At 35.7% G+C, this 21,059-nt stretch overlaps 3 protein-coding genes across 6 annotated transcripts; all 3 read right to left on the minus strand.

Moving 5' to 3' along the window:
• Window positions 1-23: 23 nt before the first annotated feature.
• LOC131343067 (H-2 class I histocompatibility antigen, Q9 alpha chain-like) lies at window positions 24-7,431 on the minus strand. 4 transcript variants are annotated; one of them, XM_058374472.1, is made up of 7 exons: window positions 7,094-7,429; window positions 5,406-5,468; window positions 5,051-5,317; window positions 3,099-3,374; window positions 810-1,106; window positions 557-717; window positions 24-404 (listed from the first exon to the last, which is right to left on the minus strand). In XM_058374472.1, exons 1-7 carry the CDS (start codon window positions 7,161-7,163, stop codon window positions 378-380), a joined length of 1,161 nt encoding a protein of 386 aa, XP_058230455.1. In that variant the 5' UTR covers window positions 7,164-7,429; the 3' UTR covers window positions 24-377. The 4 variants fall into 4 exon arrangements, with proteins under 4 accessions (XP_058230455.1, XP_058230456.1, XP_058230457.1 ...); XM_058374473.1 differs by having other exon boundaries at window positions 275-404; window positions 3,099-3,399; window positions 5,079-5,317; window positions 7,094-7,431; XM_058374474.1 differs by lacking the exon at window positions 5,406-5,468 and having other exon boundaries at window positions 275-404; window positions 7,094-7,428.
• A 949-nt stretch (window positions 7,432-8,380) lies between these two features.
• On the minus strand, window positions 8,381-12,036 carry LOC131343072 (uncharacterized). The gene is made up of 6 exons (XM_058374484.1): window positions 11,948-12,036; window positions 10,043-10,390; window positions 9,922-9,963; window positions 9,708-9,833; window positions 9,560-9,594; window positions 8,381-8,758 (listed from the first exon to the last, which is right to left on the minus strand). Exons 1-6 carry the CDS (start codon window positions 11,988-11,990, stop codon window positions 8,645-8,647), a joined length of 708 nt encoding a protein of 235 aa, XP_058230467.1. The 5' UTR covers window positions 11,991-12,036; the 3' UTR covers window positions 8,381-8,644.
• Window positions 12,037-14,742: 2,706 nt separating this feature from the next.
• Window positions 14,743-18,645, minus strand: LOC131343075 (major histocompatibility complex class I-related gene protein-like). Its single transcript, XM_058374485.1, has 3 exons — window positions 18,297-18,645; window positions 17,449-17,724; window positions 14,743-16,477 (listed from the first exon to the last, which is right to left on the minus strand). Exons 1-3 carry the CDS (start codon window positions 18,319-18,321, stop codon window positions 16,398-16,400), a joined length of 381 nt encoding a protein of 126 aa, XP_058230468.1. The 5' UTR covers window positions 18,322-18,645; the 3' UTR covers window positions 14,743-16,397.
• Window positions 18,646-21,059: the final 2,414 nt, after the last annotated feature.

Genomic DNA, 21,059 nt, shown 5'->3' on the forward strand with positions numbered 1-21,059 from the left:
CGCCAAGAAGCTGTAAAGTTCGGTTTTCAAAGTAAAAGTCTAAATTTTATAAATTTTAAACCTCAAACCCTCAGTGCAATTCCACCTTCCTCCAGCAGGAGGCACAAAAGCTTTACTGCAGCAGCAGAGTGAATCCTTGTTTACAGACCGAACACACAAACACTTGGAGGAAATGTTAGCTGGAGCTTAGCAGAAAAACACCAACAAAATAAACTCCATACGTTCTGATAAAGACTGAAAATGTGCAGTACCCTGGAGTCTGAGCTAAACCCACATGAAAGACGTCTGTATTCACTCTTCACACCCTGGATGGAAGCTTCAGTAGAGGAAAAGCTGGGCAGGAAATCACTCTTCAGTGTGGAGGCTCACTTACTGGTTTAGACTGGAACGTCACTGTGTGGAGTCTGAAAGACAGATGATGATCAGACACTTATTAAAGAAACTGTCTTCTGTAACTGATCTTCAGGAAAGAACCAAAGTTACACTAAATATAATAATTATATTTTTTCTTCATTAAATTGTAAAAATATTACAAAATATGTAACATTTAACACACATTTAAGGGATGTAACTCAGCTCCTGTCTGAACTTGGGGACTTTGCACACCAGACCCCTTTTTCTTTATCCAGATGAATACTCCAGCAACAACAGCAACAAGAACAGCAACTACGACTACAGGAACAACAACGCCAGTCTTCCATCCACCTGATCCTCCATCTGTAAAATCATCACAGAGCTGAGTTACTGATGCAGCAGAAAATAAACACTTTCACTGTAAATCTGTAGTTTTATAGGAAAGTGTTTCTGACCTTTTGTGATTTGCTGCTCGTTCACATACAGCACTAACTCCTCCTTCAAGCTGCTGTGCTGAATCACGCAGGTGTAGGTGTGTTTCTGCAGATCCTCAGCTGGGACTTTCAGAATGCTTCTCTTCTGGAAGCTTCCATCCTGGTTGGGTAACGTCTCTCTGAGCTCCACGTCCTCGTTCACGTCCTCTCCGTCCTTCCTCCAGGTGATATTCACTGCTTTGGGGAAGAAACCTGTAGCGTGACACACCACCTCTGGAGAAGGCGAGTGTTTCTGGAACACTGATGCTGTAGGAGGAACTGCAGAGACACACAGAGACAGAAATAAAACTCTGTTGAATTTATACATACACTACTCACAAAAAGTTAAGGATATTCGGCTTTCGGGTGAAATCTCAGGATGCACCTAGAATGCACTATAACCTTTAACAAACATTTCTAAATTCACCTGCTGATGTGAGCTGAATAGAAAATATCAGGAAAAATCAGCACTTTTAATATAGCGTTGTTGTCCTCCATTTTAGACTTTAACCAAACAGAAATAAACAATTTGTTGTTGTTGATCTTTCTGCTGCTCCCTACGTGTGTGAGGGGTCGCCACAGCGGACCAACCGGTCCGCACAACAACTTGGCACAGGTTTTACGCCGGATGCCCTTCCTGACGCAACCCTCCCATTTTATCCGGGCTTGGGACCGGCACTGCATCAATTTAATGATTAAAATTTATAAAATTTAGACTTTTACTTTGAAAACCGAACTTTGCAGCTTCTTGGCGTGTTTCTCATCCTCAATGGCAGTTGGTGACCCAAAGTAGAAGGTGCATTACCGCCACCTAGTGGACTGCAGCGTGTAGCGTGCCTAAAGGTGGGAAGAAAAACTATACATAATATTTAAAAATACAACAACAACAATAATAAAGATATGCCATTGTGAGGCTTCAAACAGGATGTTCTCAGAGGGAAGTGGCCACTGAGCTTAGAGTGTCACAGAGTGTCATCAGCAGGTTGCAACAGAGATACAGAGAGACTGGAAGAGTCACAGAAAGGCATAGAAGTGGACGTCCTTTGGCCACATCCCACGTTGATGACTGCTTCATTGTGAACAATGCCCTGCGGAACCGGATGATGAATGCCACTCAACTCCAGGCACATTTAAGGGAGGTGAGAGGCACCCAAGTGTCACGTCAGACCATTCGAATCCATTTACATCAGCGTGGTCTGCGTGCTAGACAACCTGCAAAGGTACCTGACCACACCACCAGGCCAGGGAGCATTTATGTTGGACGAGGGTCCAGTGGGCCTCAGTGCTGTTCTCTGATGAAAGTCGATTCATGTTGAGCAGAAATGATGGCCGCCAACGATGTCGGAGACGTCAAGGAGAACGCTGTTGTGGTGGTGTTACAGTCTGGGCAGGTGTGTCTACTCAATACAGAACTGCCCTACATCTTGTAAATGGTACAGTGACAAACCAATACTACCTGAATAACATCATTAATCCAGTCATTGTGCCCCTGCATGAACAACACAGGCCTAATTTCATCTTCATGGACGACAATGCTCCAGCTCATCGAGGTCGCATCATTAAGGAACAGCTGCTGGAGGCTGGGGTACCTCAAATGGAGAGGCCTGCACTTTCTGCAGACCTGAATCCCATAGAAAACCTCTGGAATCAGCTGAGTCGCGGTGTAGAGGCTCGTAACCCTGCACCCCAGAACCTCAATGACCTGAGGGACGCCCTTCAAGAAGAGTGGCCATGCCTCAGCAGACAATAAGTCGACTCGTGAACAGCATGAGATGTAGTTGTCAAGCTGTAATTGATGGTCAAGGGCACATCACAAATTATTGAGACATTTTTTGTTGTGGTATACCCACCACTGTTGTTGGCTTTTGTTTCAATAAATTGTTTGAGATGAGGAAATCACCATTGCGTGCTTCTACTTAAATGCCCTTCTTTCATGATATAATATTACTGTAGCCTGAACTTTTTACATTTTCCATAAATTTCACCCTAAAGCCAAATATCCTTAACTTTTTGTGAGTAGTGTATATTGTGTAAGTAACAATAGTGTGTACACGTGTGTGTGTTACACAGACAGAGTATGTGATAATTGTTTACATAATCAGTGTGTGTGTTGTAGAGGAAAAGTGTTATTTGTCGGTGCATCATCAAAGGGAATGTGCGATAGTGGAGTGTGTTATTGCTGTGTGCTTACTATTAGTCTGTACACTTTCAGTGTGTGTGTGTGTATGTAACAGCTTCAGTTACAGTAACAGAACAGGTCACACACTTTACCTTTCCTCTCCAGAGTCTCTCTGCTGTAAGACACAAACTTTCGTAACTGATCAATACAATCACTCTTCAGGTAGCTCTGCCAGTATTGAGCCTTTGCTCCTTTAGGATCCCACACCTTTATAAACATCACAGCTTGTGGTTTAGCTGCAGTCCAGGTTCCAGTTGTCAGATTCAGACTGATGAAATCTTCTCCATCATAAGCGTACTGATCATATCCTCTAGTGGTGCCGTCATCATAGAGCTCACAGCCGTACATCCTCTGGAGTGTGTGGACTCCTACACACACACACACACACACACACTGAGCTCTATAATGAATTCAGCTTATTATACTTCAGATGTAAGTAACAGGACATCTAAAATGTTGATTCTGGGCCAGAAATATTTTGTTTATCTTTCTTTCATTAACAGGTTCTTTGGATAAATATTCTTGATGATGAAGAACAAAAATATTTGTGAGACATTAAGACACAACTTAAATTCAGCGTTATGGATGTTACATTTGAATTGGTAATGCATATTCATAGACCATGGAATCTGGGGAACGGACAGGCAAAATGTATTTTTTTCTAAAATATAAAAGCCCCCAATGACAGTACATTACTGTACATTGTATCAAAAGTCTGCGAACTTTTCAGTCTACTGTATAAAATCCCTATTCACATGATGAAGGGGTTTTATTTATTATTTAATATTTTAAGACTTTTTTTCATTTAAATTTTTTTCTGAAGAGTATTAAGTGCTGGGCAAGTTTTCAGTCACCCATTTATTAGCACATTCCCCAAAACAGTTGCACAACAAAAAAACAACAATAAAAATGTTACAAAAAATTTCTCTAACACCACATTTCAGAGAAAAATAATAATGACCATAATGAAGCCTGCTTTATGTTGCATGCAAAAAAAGCAAGTAGAGAAAACCCCATGGTTGTGATTATAGCCTAATGACGTTAAGCTGCATTATATTTTACTGAATCACAGAAAAGAAATGTGCAAACGCTGCATGCTACCAGCAGCTAGAACACACATCACAACAGATGTTTGCTACACGTAATATTTTTCTAATATAACATTGCACAGAAACATTGGACATTTTTGCATCAACACTATTTGTGTAGCAAATTGTGAAAAGTTGTGGCCGTGGAACTCACTGACATTTAATAAGAGGCTTATAAATTTATAGAGCTGGGCTGTTAAAGCAAGCTAACTGTATAGACTGATCTGTCATCCCCTAATCAATTATAAAATTGTCAAATGATAACATTTTGTCTAAACCTTGAGTCTATCATTCCCCCTTCTTCAAACAGTAGAACACAGCCATTTAAAAAACATTGCTTTTTGTATTAACGCACACCTTCTACATGCTGTTAAACACATCAAACATATATAAATTCAATAAGGGCACTTACATATAATAATATATAGACCTAAGTGAATATTTTAAGTATAGTCTGGTTGTGTGTGCCAAAATTGTTTTTGTTTTCCTTTTTTAAGGATGACCTTTTCATGGAATAGTTTATGATTGGGTACACTGTGCGAATTTTAGCAGAAAAAAGGATCTGAAGAATACATAGTGTCAATCAGAGCAGCTCTACTACAGAGAAGAAATTGTTCAAACATCTTCATCTCCTATTTCATTTACTGAACTCTACCAGGATTCACTTTGGTGCTTCAGTAAAGCTTTTGTGGAATTGCAGTGGGAGGTTTGGGGATTATTTCATTTCATTGTCTGTATCCGATCTATACTTGGGTCACGGGGAGCCTGTGCCTATCTCAGGAGTCATCAGGCATCAAGGCAGGATACACCCTGGACGGAGTTGGGGATTATTTATTTATTTGTAATAATGTCAACTATTAACCATTCATTAATTGCTACAGTTACTCAAACAACAAAAATCTTGTGTGTCCAGAGTACAGCCAGTGTGTGTTACTGATAAAAACTCTGTCTTTCACCTCCATTTATATTCAAGCTCTTCCTTACTGCAGCCACTGTGTCTTGGAATTGGTCCTGACGATGCCTCATACGCTGTGTCTCTCTGTTCCAGTAATCTGGATCATCAGTGCTGATCTTCTGCATCCACTCCGTCTTTGGGATCATCTTTGTGATGTTACTGTCATAGTACACACACTGCTCTCCATCCATCAGACCCACAGCAGAGAACTCTGAGAAATTTATTCCTGATCTGACAGCAGTGTAGAGGTACAGCAGAGTGTGTGTGACTGTAAAAGTGAAAAAAGTTGTAGTAACTCAGCACATATAAAGAAGAACTATAAAATTTAGCAAAATTCAGGATGATGTCACCAGCACCTACTGAATGAATAAGGCCACCCAATGCACACACACACAAAATCAGTAAGCAGATGGAAGCAACTGTAAATGAAAAAAATATTTCATTATTTAATGAAATTTATTTCATTTATTCATTATACATTTGCTAAAAACACGGTTAGTGGATTATTGTGCATGAATTAATGATAAATTAATCAATATGATCTATTTTAATTTAAATCTATAACACAATGAAAGGGTCTGTTCAGAATCCATAGTGGCATTTGCCAGGTTTTGTTCATCATGGAGAGTGTGTGTAAGGTTTGATTTATACACTTCATATCCAGAATAAATTTAGAGATGTGATTAAACCTCATCACTGACAACACATGTGCTCTAAAGGCACATCAGATGAAATACAGTAAATTTACACCTCACCATGGCAACAGTGTTGAAAATATAGCCCAATTCTGTTGGAATTTAACATCGTGAATGTCTTTCCATCATGCTGATCATAAATGATATCATAATCTCATTTAAGGAATCTAATTTAATTTAATTTAATTTAATCTTTATGTAGTGTATTCAAATGCTTGATCTTAAAGCCTCAGTTCATCTTGTTCATCTTATTTCATCAAAATAAAAAAAAGTAATAATAAATTAATATCTGATAAATCTGCCACTGAGAAGAATTGGTGTATAATCTGATGTCCTGTGTTCAGGTGGTGGAAGGTCTGGTGTCTGTGGCTCAACATCATTTAATATACACCAGAACTTTCAAGCACATCACATGTACAGAACTGATCACACTCACATAGCAAGATCATTATCTTGATCATTATGGTGAACAAATTTGTTCTGAATCTGATGAAGCGTGTTTGAGGAGGATCTAAAAGATGCTTTAATTCCCAGGTCCAGTGGGTGGCGCTAATAAATCACATGTTGACATCTTCATGTGTTGATGAAAATGCCTTACTGGTAAATAAACATGTAGAATTTGGGACACATCACAAAATGAGGTTGTTTTACTTCCTGTTTGTGTGATGCGAAATGTTAATTTATACACCATAGTAACCCAGTTTGAGACATTACAAATACTTTCATAATTTAATATTATGGATATATTGACATCATGCTGCTGCTTTTATTAAGCTGATGAAAGACATCTTACTGCTTCATCACAAACTATTATGAAGGTAAGAAAATATCTATTAATAAAAACAAACACTGAAGCTAACGTGAACACAGTGGCAACACTGTGACGGGCGGGGGATTGTTTTTATTTATTTATTTTTTTAATAGAAAACAATCTATATTTTGTTTTCTGTAAAAACGAAAACGAAGCAGTGTGAAACTGCGACATCAAAAAAAACTGCTACTTCCTGCGAGTTAAAGCGCCACTTTGTAGTTGTTTTACTAAAATCATAAAATATATAAATCAACGATACCTCGGACAAGGTCTTCTAATAATTAGTTGAATATATACATGTATTAAATAAATAGCACAAGTATGTGTTTTTGTAATCACCGTGTAAAAAACGTACAGTAACGCAGATAATAACACTTCCGTTCATAACAAGCCTCCTTATTTGAGCGAAGTGTAATATGAGACACGCAGTTTACAGTCTGCTGTCACTACTGATCAACATTTACAGAACTTAACTTAAATATCTAATATCTAACATAAAATTCTACATATCTGATAGTTTATGTTTCCAAAATCTCACCTGCTGATGGCAGAAAAAGACAAACTGTGCAAAAATGAAGAACTTTTATTATAATGCTGCTGTCCTCCATCTTACAGTGTAGACTTTAACCGGATAGAAATTAAAAAAAAATTCATGATAACAATTTGGTGAAGTCCTTTATATAGTCGATGAAACATCAGAGTAAAGTCCTCACAGCCAGGGGCGTCTAGCCCCGAATGTTTTATCCCGAATTTTTCCCCCGGAGTTTAGAGGAATTAAGTAAATGTTGATAGGTTTAGTTGAGCATGTTGCCGTTCACTGTACACGATTTTCACTGACAGCTCTCTCCGCACACGTAAACACACACACGCGCGCGCCAAAATACCGCGAGAGTGTGTGCTCTAATATGCTCTAGAACCGCTCTCGCGATACTTTAATGTCCTACGCCTATCGGTCTGCACAGCGCCGCTTTAAGCGTTGTAAGCGCCTTACAGCCCTTGACCGCGACAGCAATAAACATAAAACGGTCAGAAAACACAACAATCTTATTATTCAGATAATCACCTAACTTTTAATTTTTAATGCACAGTTGATAAAAGTCGGCTAACAAATGTATGTTGTGTCAAAAAGGAGGCCCACTGTCTCTGATTCTGAAAACCCCTGACATATAGGACCCTTTTGAATATTATTCCATACACAAGACGTACAAAAGTTAAAAAAATTAAAATATAGACATGGTTTAGGCCAACAATGGACCAGAACAGACTCCATCATTCGGCTGTTCTGTCTATTGATAAAGGAATTCTCAGCACTAGAAATACTAGTATGATAATTGACCGTTTTGGTCAAGTCCAGTCTCGGAGAAACTCTCTGATAATTCCACCCTCAAAGAAATAGACAGAAAAGTCACCAAGAGCATGAAGTAGACAAGATACAAGCAGCAAGACAGATGAGAGAATGAGAGATGAGAGAACAAGAAGAGAAGAGAAGAGAAGAGAAGAGAAGAGAAGAGAAGAGAAGAGAGGAGAGGCTGTAAAAAAGAAAGAAAGAAAGAAAGAAAGAAAGAAAGAAAGAAAGAAAGAAAGAAAGAATAATACACAGTGCAGCATAAATGAGGAATGAAATAAGAGGTGCAGTATAATATAGAATATTGTAAAATAATAATAGTAAAGGATCTACACGCCACTGCTATATATATATATATATATATATATATATATATATATATATATAAACATTTTACATAATTATCTTCTTGTTAGACATTAGGATAATGGATAATGGTAAAAAAGTGACAAAATAGGGCACATTTTCAAAATTGTCCCACTTTAATAACACATTTAGAACACAATCTCAGTGAAAAACTAAATCCAGAAATTAAACAAACCATTTCAGACTCCAGATATTATTTCACTGAAAGACTAGATTCATCCTGTACATATTATGGTGGATCATATCATATTAGATTAGATTGAGTGCGATTCAGTTCTGTAACTATGATGTTATAAAAGCTACTTTTCCTCTTACCACAAACCATCAGGGATATCAGTGTCATATGAAGGAAGCAGTAGATGATATGTGACATTATGTTCACACATTCCCCTGTCCCACTGAAGAATATACAACATTTTCATCATGTTTCTTGTTCCTCTCAGTTTTCTTCTTTGAGAACAGAAGTGCAGCGTAACTCACAGAGTCAGAAACCTGTAAGAACACAGAAGATACACAGAGACGATAAAATATTAAAAAATAAATTAGGGAAACCTAACATATCTTATCTAGAGGTTCTTACTGAGCTGGAGTGAGTTTTAATAGAGATCATAAAGCCCTCGTGGAGGAGAAACCTTTTTATTAAAATGACAATAATAATTATGATAGTTATGAACATGTATGGTCACGTGAATTAAACATTTTAACCCAAACTTCAATAACTCATAAACAAGTAGTCTATAAATAATATCTAAATATATTAATATTGATATAACCTTCTGTCAGTGGAGTTATTAATGTAAAAAAAAAAATAAACCCTGCTAATAAACAGAAGAAATGTGTTTGTATTTAGATAATGAGCCTAGTATTTTAATAGTTGGATTATATTCATTATCTAAAAAAACTGTACTATGGAGGTTCTGGGAATTTTATTTTATAGTTAAATGTTTGAGAAATGCTTCTTTTTTTTACATTGATTTTTAACTTGGTTATAAACAGTTTTAAATAATGACACATTTGAAATACATACATTTTCATTAAAATTTCTGAACTGAATTTAATTATGAATTTATTAGGAAATGTGTGAAATGTAGTTTTCTTCTTCTTCTTCTTCTTCTTCTTCTTCTTATTATTATTATTGTTATTATTATTATTATTATTATCATCATAAAAATGCTGCTGTAAGTTATTTGTTTTTTGACAAATTAAACACCCCAGATTTACTGATTTGTGATTAATCAGTGTGAATCATTCTGGAGTTCTGTGTTTGTGTGTGTGTGTTTAAAGTATTCTCACATGTATCTCATTAACTTCTGCTTTATCTTCAGCACCTAATGCAACACAAAACAAAGATTATTATTATTATTATTATTATTATTATTATTATTATTATTATTATTATTATTATTATCATTATTATTATTAGAGGAGTATATATTTTTACCTCTGTGTGTTTTTCTGTACTTCAGTATGATGAAGATCAGGACAGTGAGAAGAAACACAATCACTGCACCAAACACCACAATCAGCATGAAGAACACAGCAGGAGACACTGAACCTGGGAGAGAAACTTTAAAGAAAGTGTTTTAATCATTAAACCTGCATCAGATTTTAATATAAAATGTACAGAAACCTTTGAGAGAAATATTACAACAAACCTGTTGCTTTGTCCAAGTTCTCAGAAAATGTTTTATTCATACCTGAAAGAAGAAACATTAATTTTAGAACCTTAATCATTCCAGTCAACTTTTACTGAAACTCTTCACTCTATAAATTTACCTTTCACTTGTAAATAGGTGGAGTTTCTAAATTTAACTTGGTCCAGTTGTGTGAAGCTGCAGTAATAGAGTCCTGTATCAGAGACGTTTACTGCAGTGATTGTGAGAGACGTTTTACTGCCATGAACAGACATCACTATTCTCTCACTCTCACTAAAGAAGTAACACGTCTCTGATGGAGCTGATGTCCTAAACTTTTTACACCCAAGAAGAAGTGGAACTGAATCACTCGTCTGTTTAAACCAGTAGATGAAAGATGTTTCAGTCAGATCATGTTGGCACCAAATAGTGACGTTATCTCCAGCTTCTGCCTGCATAGTTAAAGAGCTCAGAGTCTCTGAGAGCAAATCTGCAACACAGAAAACACTCCACATTTTAACACATCACAGACTTATACATAAATACATACATACATCCAAATCAAATCAATATTGGTGTGATCCTTTGCCTGCACTACAGCATCAATTCTTGTAGGTAGACTTGCACACAGTTTTAGAAGGATCTCAGCAGGTAGGTTGTTCCAAACATCATGGAAAACTAACCACAGATCTGTAGGTTGCCTCAAATTCTTCTGTCTCTTCATGTAAGCCAAGAAAGACTGGATGATGTTGAGTTCAGGGCTCTGTGGAGGTCAAACCATCACTTCCAGGACTTCTTGTTCTTTTCTGTGGTTCTTGAATGTCTACTTCTTAATGATATCCCTGATGGTACTGCATGATGGATAAGTATCTGTCTGTATTTAACAGCATGGAGGACACCATTAATCCTGACCTAAGGTTGCCTGCAGACACTTATTATTGTACTGCTCTCTAGCCCTTCAGCAAACAAACGGCCACCTGCTACAGATAAACATTTCACATTTTGACTCATCAGTCCAGAGCAGCTCAACTACTGCCATTTTTCTGCACACAGTTTCCATGTATTCATGAATAGTTGAATTGCCTAGCCTTGCATCCACGTGCTTTGTGGTGACAATTCTTCAGTAAAGATTTATGAAACTGATGCTTGGTAGAATTGATTAATCAGACACATGACTCTGATACTACAAAATCAATCCCTGACTTTGTGCAAGTGTACAACATAGTGGTTTGAAGCCAAAGGGTCATCACACCAAATATTGATTTGATTTAGATTTTTCTTCTGTTCGCTCACTTTGAATTTTGTGGTAAACTGATAAAAATATGCAATTAAAATATATATTTTTTACATTCTTACCTTACAGTATTTCTTCACACCTGTCTAAAATATTTGCACCCTAACACTACTTTTACAACAAAAAATTTATGTTAAAGAAAAATGTTCAGGTGTCAATAAAAATGATAAAAACAAATAAATAAATAAATAAATAAACAAAAAAAAAACCCCAAAAATAGATAGATAAATAAATGAATAAATAAATAAGGTAACTCCAAGCAGAAAAAATCTTCTTCACCCTACACTGACCCAAACTAACAAAGAGAATTAATCATAATACAAATTAAAGAAAAGTTTCTATTTAACCTATGAACATATGAAACCCCGTCCAATCGCATTTCAACAAGTTTCCCTATTTGGCCTTGTGTCAAATCACATGTAGCTTCATGAGCAGGTCTACTCTGGGTTTCTTGTTTAAAATCTAAATTTTAATAGCATATAAAGCTATTACATTACATAAATAAGACTTGACAGATTATTTACAAAATGAATTTGATCGTTTGAATTTTAACTTTAAAAAAGAAAATATGACGTGTAAATTCTCAGTAAAAATCTTACAGCTGGAAAGAATTTTTCTTTTTTACTGAAATTTGCAGTTTTCTGAATAATCTACTTTTCCCCTTAGTTACACAACCATGTACTGGTAAATGTGAATATATAAAACAAATCTAATAAGAATTTAGTAAAGTAATAAGTGAGATTATAAACTTACCCATGACACAGAGAAACACAGAGAGAGTTGTAAACTGAAGCATTGTGTATCAGACCAGCGACAAAGAGGAAACGGTCTGTTGAGTGAATCAGACACTGTGTGTAGGGGTGTGGAGAGGAGTGTGGAAAGACTATAGCACTTAGAAAAAAAAGAATAGTTTCTCTCAGACTGAAAGAGAGTCTCCTGTTTCTCAGCTTTTTCTTCTGACATAAAACACTGCAGTAATCTCACTAAACTATACCAATGTTTCTGATTAAAGAAAATATTTCCCAGTAAAATGTAACTTACCTTTAAACGTTTGTGTGTTGACTTTAGCATTAGTTAAAAAAAAATCCTGGTGTCTCTGTACAGTTCAGTGTTGTTTTATAACCATCTGGAAGTATCAGTGATTTATGAAGTTAGAGCAGAGACATGCATTGAGATCACATTTCTTTCCCAAGATCATTCATAATTAAATAACACACACACACACTTTTAAAGTGTCATTTCAGTGTATCATCTGATGTTCATTCAAACACACTGCCAAGTTTATTTCATTCTACAGACTAATGGAACTGATGTAGTTATTTTAACAAACCTGATCTGGAGAATCTGAATGTGAAACATTTTCATCTGTTTATCAGATTATCAGTGGTGTCAACTGCTCTATAAATGTTTCACAACAATCTATATTCAACTTTTTATTATGAACATAATCTGTCAGGTTTGTTTTGTTATAAATTTAATAGTGTAAAAAATGGTTACACTATTATGATATAATACAGCAGATATAAAAAGCAACTGGTGGTGAGATGCAGAGGAACCTCAGGTGAATGTGTCAGTTTTCACACTTCAAATGCAAGCTTCATGCATGCAAAAGTAGCAGGTGTCTGGTCTGTGGTTGGAAAATGATCACAACAGAAAAATGGACAGTTGCTGCATAGGGGTGAGATAAAACTTGTGGTTTAAGAGATGGCTTCACACGAATACCAGGCAGCTGAAACAAATAAAGACAAAAAGAAAATTGTATCTGTCTATAAAATCATTTTATTATTGCTCTGAAAATCATATGTACAGTGGGGTGTGTATTGTTTTCTGTGTGATGACTGAACTCTCTGCTTCAGCTCTTTCTGGAGCTCTTTTCGAGTGCTGCTTCACTCCTGAGCTGCTCTTCTGATTAACTTCCTAACTGTTCAGTCAGAGATCTTGTGAGATGTTCCTGTTCATGGCTGGTTGATGGATGATTGATGGTGATGTTTCTACTTTCAGATAACAGACATGATGCTGCAGGAACATTTAGAATTTGAGAACTCCGTCTGTAATCAGTGCTGTTAATCTGCTGCTCAACAATGTTGTTGTGAAGATCATGGAGTAGATCGTTATCCATTACACATCATCAGATGGTTTTTGAGCTTCAGCTTGCTTATAAATGGTTTGTTTACTTGCACTCAGAGGTGGATTCAAAAGTCATACTTTTGATGTGTTTGGCTTCTCATATATAACACACCTCTCACCTCCTAATGAAAGACCAGAGCTCTGAGTGCTTCCTTACTGGTTCCTAAGAAGTCCTGTGTGTTTACTGTAGTGCTGGATTCAGTAGAACAGAATTATCTGCCACATTCAACACAGGGAATAAACTCATACATCTTTAATAATAATATAAAATGTTTAGTTAAATAGGACAGATGCGGGTTATGTACTTCATTTATATTAAACTAAGGAACTCTAATAAATGTGTATTTGTGTGGAATTAACTTTTATTCTATCAGCTTTTTTACTCTAATTTGCACCTAAAGCCCTCTCTCTCAGGTTCACTCATATCCACATTTTTCCTGAGGCCTTTGATGTAAACACGATTCTGAGTTTAACGCAGTTTGACTTGGTGTTGTTTATGTCATGATTTAAAAACTATTATTAATGTGTTGCTTTAGACGGGAACATGATAAAATGTCATCATGAAGCTCAGGTACATGTGCTGTATCCGAGGACATTTCCATAAAAGAGGTGTAAAAAACCTGGAATCCGGAAACGCGGTGTGTTTTGAGTCTTCATCAGTGTTGTAGAGAAGCGGTGTGATTTATAATGACTCCTTCATGGTGAAATGAGACACAGCCCACTGTACATGGAAACATTAGCGACTTTTGTACTGAAACGTTAATAAACCGTTTTAGACGAGTCATACATACACCAAGTAACTTCCGGAAGTCTCTACAGTTCTATCAGAATCCACAAATCTATTAGAACTATTTTGTATTCATAACTATTTCATAGATCTGATAAATACAGGAAGGACTCTGAAAACCCACCATGTCTGGATAAACACCTATTTTTTTGTCGTACCCATATTCCGTAAATCCCGCCTCCTTCACAATGATTGGCTAATCCTTAATTCTTTTCGTCCGCGTCCAATCACTGTGCGAGGAGGATTGATTCATTACTTTATCTCAAAAACAAACTCCAAGAATCATAACATACAGTATTTGTGATAGATAATGCATAAGACAAAAAGTAATTGACTTATTTTATAATGTAATCTAATCTAATGTACCATAGTTATGATGCTGTTACTAATTCACCAAAAAACCTCCTACTTTCTAAAACCACAGCCAAGACATTTTAAATATTATTTCAGTTTCAAAGAGAGAAGTGATGTAAGATTGAGGTGGTGTACAGATTACAACAAATTATACAAACAAACCGTTTACCAAATGCTGCAGGTTCAGTAAAGGAATCTCTCTCTCTCTCTCTCACACACACACACACACACACGTTGGGTATACAATTTTACTTTTTTATTACAATAGGCTCAACAGAAAAGTGTAATGCAATACTTATTTTCAAGTTTATCAGGCAATTTATCTAAAAATATATTTCATAAAAAATTATAAAACATAATATTTAGTAAATAAACAGGTTCATTTAAGATGTAGGTGATTTATTTACAACAAACATAACAAGGTCCAGTTGAGTGCAAAAGTATGTGTACCAGGTTTGAGCTTTAGGGGCTTAAAAACTGTTTCATTTTTCTAGTGTTTTTAAGCGTTGTGTAAAGGTTGTACAGGCGCAAAGTCAAATTTGAGAAGTATTGTCTGTGCTGTCAGGGTGGGAGGGGATAACCTCCGTCTCCTGTCAATCACAGATAGCTTTTTCCTCAAAGAGTGTTATACTAAATTTGGGGAGAAAAAGAAAAAACATCCTGTAAATGGTGCATAATCCTCTAAAGTTTCAAGGTACTTGGTATTAATACTTTTGCACTCAAACATAGGCACTTTTGTGCACACGTGCACACACACACATTATTTTTTTTATTATAAAAAAATAAACATGAATGTAAAGGTGAAATGTGACTTGGCTCATGTTGCATTTAGTTCATAACACTCAGAACATATCACCTTTGCATCATAACAAATAAAAAATAGCACTACACTACAAGGTATCTCTGTAAACATTGCAGTAAACACTGCTAAACACATCACTCACCACTGTGAGTATAAATACAGACTTTTACTATAATCACAGTCTTTTTCTTCTGTACCTGTAGTGTGTGTTTCCTGCACTGAGAAAGATCAGAAATCTCATGTAATAAACTCACTGTATGTCTGAGCAGCTGCTGAGTTCAGTTACTGAAGCTTTTGGGAACATTTGTAGTTTTTTAGAATCTGACTGAGAACACAATTAATAAAAACCCCAAACTCTATTAAATACTGTTTAATTAATAACTAATAATTAAAATCTGTTCATTTCAGCAGTAAAATAGTTTGTGTTGGTTTGGTTGTTGAGATTCTCCTAGCTGATAGTAATGTAACCCCACTGGAGTCTAAAACAAAAATCTAAGGAAAAGTCCAGAAGTTTGTGTGCTGTGAGATTCTCAGTACAGCAGTGACACTGACATGACAGTGAGGTGCTGCTACGACTCAATCAGCTACTGCAGTGTTAGAGCTGGGTTTGTGTTTGTTTCTTCTTTTTCTCATACTTAATAGTTTTATAAAGTGTTATATAGTGCTTCTTTATCTTTTATTAGACTTTTTTGTACTTAATATTATTTGTCACTTGAATCAGAACACTGACAGTGCTTGCCAGAGTCAATCTCAGGGAATTGTAAAATTTATTTTTGCTTACATCCCTCTCATACCTCTAGACCAACTATTAGGGACGTAACACAGAGCAAAAAAGAAACATATTTTTGTCAATGATTTTGAAATGCTTGTTTTTGTTGTTGTTTTACTATTAGTCTATGTCTGTGCACACACACAAATGTCAGCAAATGTATACCTATAAAACCTGAGATGACGATTGCTTTATACCTAATTTTTAGGTATGTAGTGTCTCAGTTGCTGCTCTTACACTTCTGTTCTTTCTCAGTAAAGGTGAAGGTAGAAATTGTCTTTAAGCTTCTGTTTTTATCCACAGTAATAAATCACCTACTGATAAACTCCATAAGTTCTGATAAAGACTGAAAATATGCATTACCCTATATGCATAAACCTGTAGCGTGACACACCACCTCTGGAGAAGGTGAGTGTTTCTGGAACACTGATGCTGTAGGAGGAACTGCAGAGACACACAGAGACAGAAATATTAAAACTCCTGTTCAGATTCCTTTATTGATTGTGTAAATGACACTAGTGTGTGTACATGTGTGTGTTATAAGGAAAAAGAATGTCATAAATGTTGTGTACATATATATTCACTGTCCTAACCTGTTTCTATCTGTGTTTGCACCCAGTGTTAACACTGTTTTTTTATTTTTTTGCACAAGAGTCAGTGTTATATTTCTTGTCTGTTTGCACTGTCTTGTCTTGTCATCTAACTTGTGCACATATGTTGTATGTTCAGTTTGTAAAGAATGCACCTTGTAGAAATAGTTTAGTTTAGTTCTATGTTTGTCCGCATCATCTGTAATTTGTTTTTGTTCTGTGTAGCACCTCTGGTCCAGGAGGAACTTTACTTCACTTTACTGTGTACTGCATCAGCTATATATGGTTAAAGTGACAATAAAGCTCTTGACTTTGATGGAAAAATGTAAATGTTGTATAACTGATGTAGTGAGAAAGTAGAATGTAGACTTGTTGTGTCACGGTCAGAACGGAGGGTACAGCTAACCAAGGTCAACTGATAGCTCAGGAATGAAGAAAGAATAAATAAAAGTACACTTAGCTGAGAAAGACAAAAGTAAGTAGCCAATTAATGTTTTTGTTACCTTATAAGGATATAGGGTTATATAAGGTTATAAATCTAAATCTCTGGTTTAGAAAGATGTCTATAAAAACTAAGTGTAACGAATGACGAGGCTCTTCCTCTTTGAGATTTCTCTGAGAGCATTCGTACACTATCACAGTGTGTGTGTTGTAGTGGAAAAGTGTTATTTGTCTGTAGATTATCAGAGAGACTGTGCGATATTGAAGGAGTGTGTTATTAGTGTGTGTGTGTGTGTGTGTTGTAAAAGATGAAGTAGTGTGTATACTATCTGTGTGTGTGTCTAATAGCTGTATTTGCAGTAACAGAGCAGGTCACACACTTACCTTTCTTCTTTAGAGTCTCTCTGCCATAAGACACAAACTTCTTTAACTGATCAATACAGCTGTTCTTCAAATAGTCCTTCCAGTATTGAGCTTCATCTCCTGTAGGATCCCACTGCTTTATAAAGATCACAGCTTTATCATTAGCTGCAGTCCAGGTTCCAGTGTTCAGATCCAGACTGATGAAATCTTCTCCATCATAACTGTACTGATCATATCCTCTAGTAGTGCTGTCATCATGGAGCTCACAGCTGTACATCCTCTGAAGTGTGTGGACTCCTACACACACAGACACACACACACACACACACACACACACACACACACACACACACACACACACACAGAAACAGATAGAGAGAGAGACAGAGATAGAGCTCTACAATTAAATTCTCATCTCTCATTTCCTACAGTTATTATAAATTATTTAGGCTTTTACTTTGAGTAAATATAAAGGATATGAAGATATTCAGAAACGTTGTGACAGTAAGAGTAATTATCAGTAAAGTGTCAGGAGGAGCAGCTCTACTGCAGAGTAGAAAGTCTTCAAACATCTTCATCTTATATTCCATACACTGAACTCTACAAGTCTCAGACACATGCAACGAAACACTGTAAAGCACAGAAGCCTTCAGAAATAATGAAATTAAACACAAAGTTCAATAAACGAAAATAAACCCCACCTGCTTGAGGAAGGTAGAACTGCACTGGGTTTTTTTATATCCTGTTTCATTACTTAAGCATTCATTAACTGCTACAATTATTCGAATACCAAAATTATTCAGAAAACACATCCCTAGTGTGTGAGTACAGTCAGTGTGTGTATTAGTGATTACAGCTCTGACTTTCACCTTCATTTTGATTTAAGTTCCTCATTGCTGTATCCACATGTCGTGGAGGTGCTCCTGATGATTCTTCACACGCTGTGTCTGTATGTTCCAGTAATGTGGTTCATCCGCACTGATCTTCTGTATCCACTGTATCTTTGGGATCATCTTTTTGGTCTTACAGTCATAAGACACACACTGCTCTCCATCCAGCAGACCAACAGCAGTAAAATTTATTCCTGGTGTGATGAGAGTGTGGAGGTACTGCAGAGAGTGTGTGTCTGTAAGAAGAGTAAAATAGTTTTAGTAACTCAGCACATATAAAAGAAAACTATAAAGTTTGGCAAAATTCAGGATGATGATACTAACACCTACTGAATTAATAAGGCCACCCTTCTTACCAACACACTGAACAATTAAACTGAATACATTTGCAAAAAGTTAAAACCATGGTTAATGTTAGTCATTATGGATTATTGGGTCTGAATTAATGATAAATTAATAATCGATTTAATCCATTTTAGTTTAAACCTATAACCTGAAAACCTGAAAGGGTCTGGATCTGTTCAGAACCCATAGAAGCATTTGCCAGGTTTTGTTCATCATAGAGAGTGTCTAAGGTTTGATTTATACACTTCATATCCAGTAGGTGGCACTATGATAATGAATTAAAATTAATTTAGACGTGATTAAACCTCATCATCTTTACACTTAGCACATCACATGTACACAATTGATCACATTGACATAGCAAGACTGCTTAACCTATCAAAAATATGCTTGATCTTGATCATTATGGTGAACAAATTTGTTCTGAATCTGATGAAGCGTGTTTGAGGAGGATCTACAAGATACTCTAATTCCCAGGTCCAGTGGGTGGAGCTAATAAATCACATGTTGACATCTTCATGTGTTGATGAACATGCCTTACTGGTGAATAAACATGTAGAATTTGGGACACATCACACAATGGAGTTATGTTTTACTTCCTGTTTGTGTGATGTGAAATGTTAATTTAAACACTATAGCAACCCAGTTTGAGACATTACAAATACTTTCATAATTTAATATTATGGATATATTGACATCATGCTGCTGCTTTTATTACGCTAGAGAAAGACGTCACACTTCATCACAGTTAAACTATTATGAACTATGAATAGAAAATGTCTATTAATAAAAACAAACACTGAAGCTAACATGAACCCAGCATTGTGAATTTACTGTAAGACTGAAAAACACAAACGTTAGGTGTTTCTGTCTCACTGCAGAATGTGAACAGAGCTACAGGAGATGTGAGATTTGTTCTGTTTTAACATGGAAATATGTCGCAGCCCTCAGTGCAAGTAACCCACTGACCAGTACTTTTTATTCTGCTTCATTTAAGTACATGGACATTTTGTGCCACATCAGACAATGAACATCGGAATTTATTTACATAACCTGTCATATTGATTACCTGAATCTCCATGACAACACTGTTTGAGAGATTAAAAATTTCTAAATAAAGGATTTACTGAAATGATCAGGAAAACATTGTCTATAAATTTGAGAAACTCTTTTAGGAGAAATATTTAAAAGTAACATCACTATATATATACATTGACATATATATATATTTGACATACATATATATTTGCATATGCATATCCAACACTTGACTTTCAAGTTATTTTCGTTTGTGATTTCTACCATTTAATTTTCCCTACTTCTCCCTATATATTCCTAACTATATCCCCTATTTTTCATGTCCACACTTTATCTTTTATTTTTTTTACTCTTTCTTTTTTATGTAAGACAGTCGTAAAAAGCATTTCACTACATGTCGTACTGTGTATGATTTCGTATGTGACCAATAAAATCTGAATTTGAATTTGACTCATTTCAGTAGTCAGTAACAGTTTACTAAAGCAAATGTTGTAACACCAAAATATTGACTTTATTCAGTTTATTACTGTTCATAGAAGTTTTTATTCTTTTTATTTAATTATTTTTGAAGGCATCTTTGCTTTACAACATTTCTTTGAATGTGTCTAAGACATCTGCACAGTTCTGTGTATATATACTGAGCATCTTGGAGAATCTTCCACAGTTTTTCTGGAGACTGTGACTGTCGCATGTTGCATGCAAAATAAAGACACCTTCATTATGGTTTCTGTATGAAACGTGGTGGTACATGATATTTAGTATTATATTCAATATACTTATGTTTTTCTATTGTTAACTTTTTTATTGTTGTTGGAAAAGTAGTGTTTTTGTACAGACTCAGTAATGCAGAAATCATAAAATCTATAAGAAAATATGTTCAAAAAGATTTTTGCACAGTATTGTATATAAAGCTATTACATACAAATAAGACATGACAGTTTATTTTATTTACAAAATGAATTTGATCGTCTGAATTTTAACTTCAACATGATGTGTAAATTCTCAGTAAAAATCTTACAGCTGGAAAGAATTTTTCTTTTTTTACTGGAATTTGCAGTTTTCTGAATAATTTACTTTCCCCTCACTTACACAGCCATGTACTGATAAATGTGAATATATAAAACAAATCTAATAAGAATTTAGTAAAGTAATAAGTGAGATTATAAACTTACCCATGACACAGAGAAACACAGAGAGAGTTGTAAACTGAAGCATTGTGTATCAGACCAGAGACAAAGAGGAAACGGTCTGTTGGGTGAATCAAACCCTGGTGTATCTGTGTGCAGGGGTGTGGAGAGTTATACACACTACAGCACTTAGATAAAAAAGAAGGGGCCCACAGGAAAAAGGTAACCTGAA

Source organism: Hemibagrus wyckioides, linkage group LG22 (assembly GCF_019097595.1).
Source record: "Hemibagrus wyckioides isolate EC202008001 linkage group LG22, SWU_Hwy_1.0, whole genome shotgun sequence".
NCBI classification, from domain to species: Eukaryota; Metazoa; Chordata; class Actinopteri; order Siluriformes; family Bagridae; genus Hemibagrus; species Hemibagrus wyckioides.

Bases quoted from the DNA above. Each gene is read 5' to 3' on its own strand.
- LOC131343072 (XM_058374484.1), bottom strand. From the start codon at position 11,990: ATGCTTCAGTTTACAACTCTCTCTGTGTTTCTCTGTGTCATGG. The intron at 9,595-9,707 runs GTAAAAATATAT...GTGTTGCATTAG, and splicing joins GTACAGAAAAACACACAGAG to GTGCTGAAGATAAAGCAGAA. The intron at 8,759-9,559 runs GTGAGAATACTT...GTGTTCTTACAG, and splicing joins CAGAAGTTAATGAGATACAT to GTTTCTGACTCTGTGAGTTA.
- LOC131343067 (XM_058374472.1), bottom strand. From the start codon at position 7,163: ATGGAGGACAGCAGCATTATAATAAAAGTTCTTCATTTTTGCACAGTT. The intron at 5,469-7,093 runs GTGAGATTTTGG...TTTCATTTACAG, and splicing joins TCTTTTTCTGCCATCAGCAG to TTGCTTCCATCTGCTTACTG. The intron at 718-809 runs GTCAGAAACACT...ATGATTTTACAG, and splicing joins CGAGCAGCAAATCACAAAAG to ATGGAGGATCAGGTGGATGG.
- LOC131343075 (XM_058374485.1), bottom strand. From the start codon at position 18,321: ATGAGGAACTTAAATCAAAATGAAG. The intron at 17,725-18,296 runs GTGAAAGTCAGA...CTGTGTGTGTAG, and splicing joins GAACTTAAATCAAAATGAAG to GAGTCCACACACTTCAGAGG. The intron at 16,478-17,448 runs GTAAGTGTGTGA...GTGTCTCTGCAG, and splicing joins AGAGACTCTAAAGAAGAAAG to TTCCTCCTACAGCATCAGTG.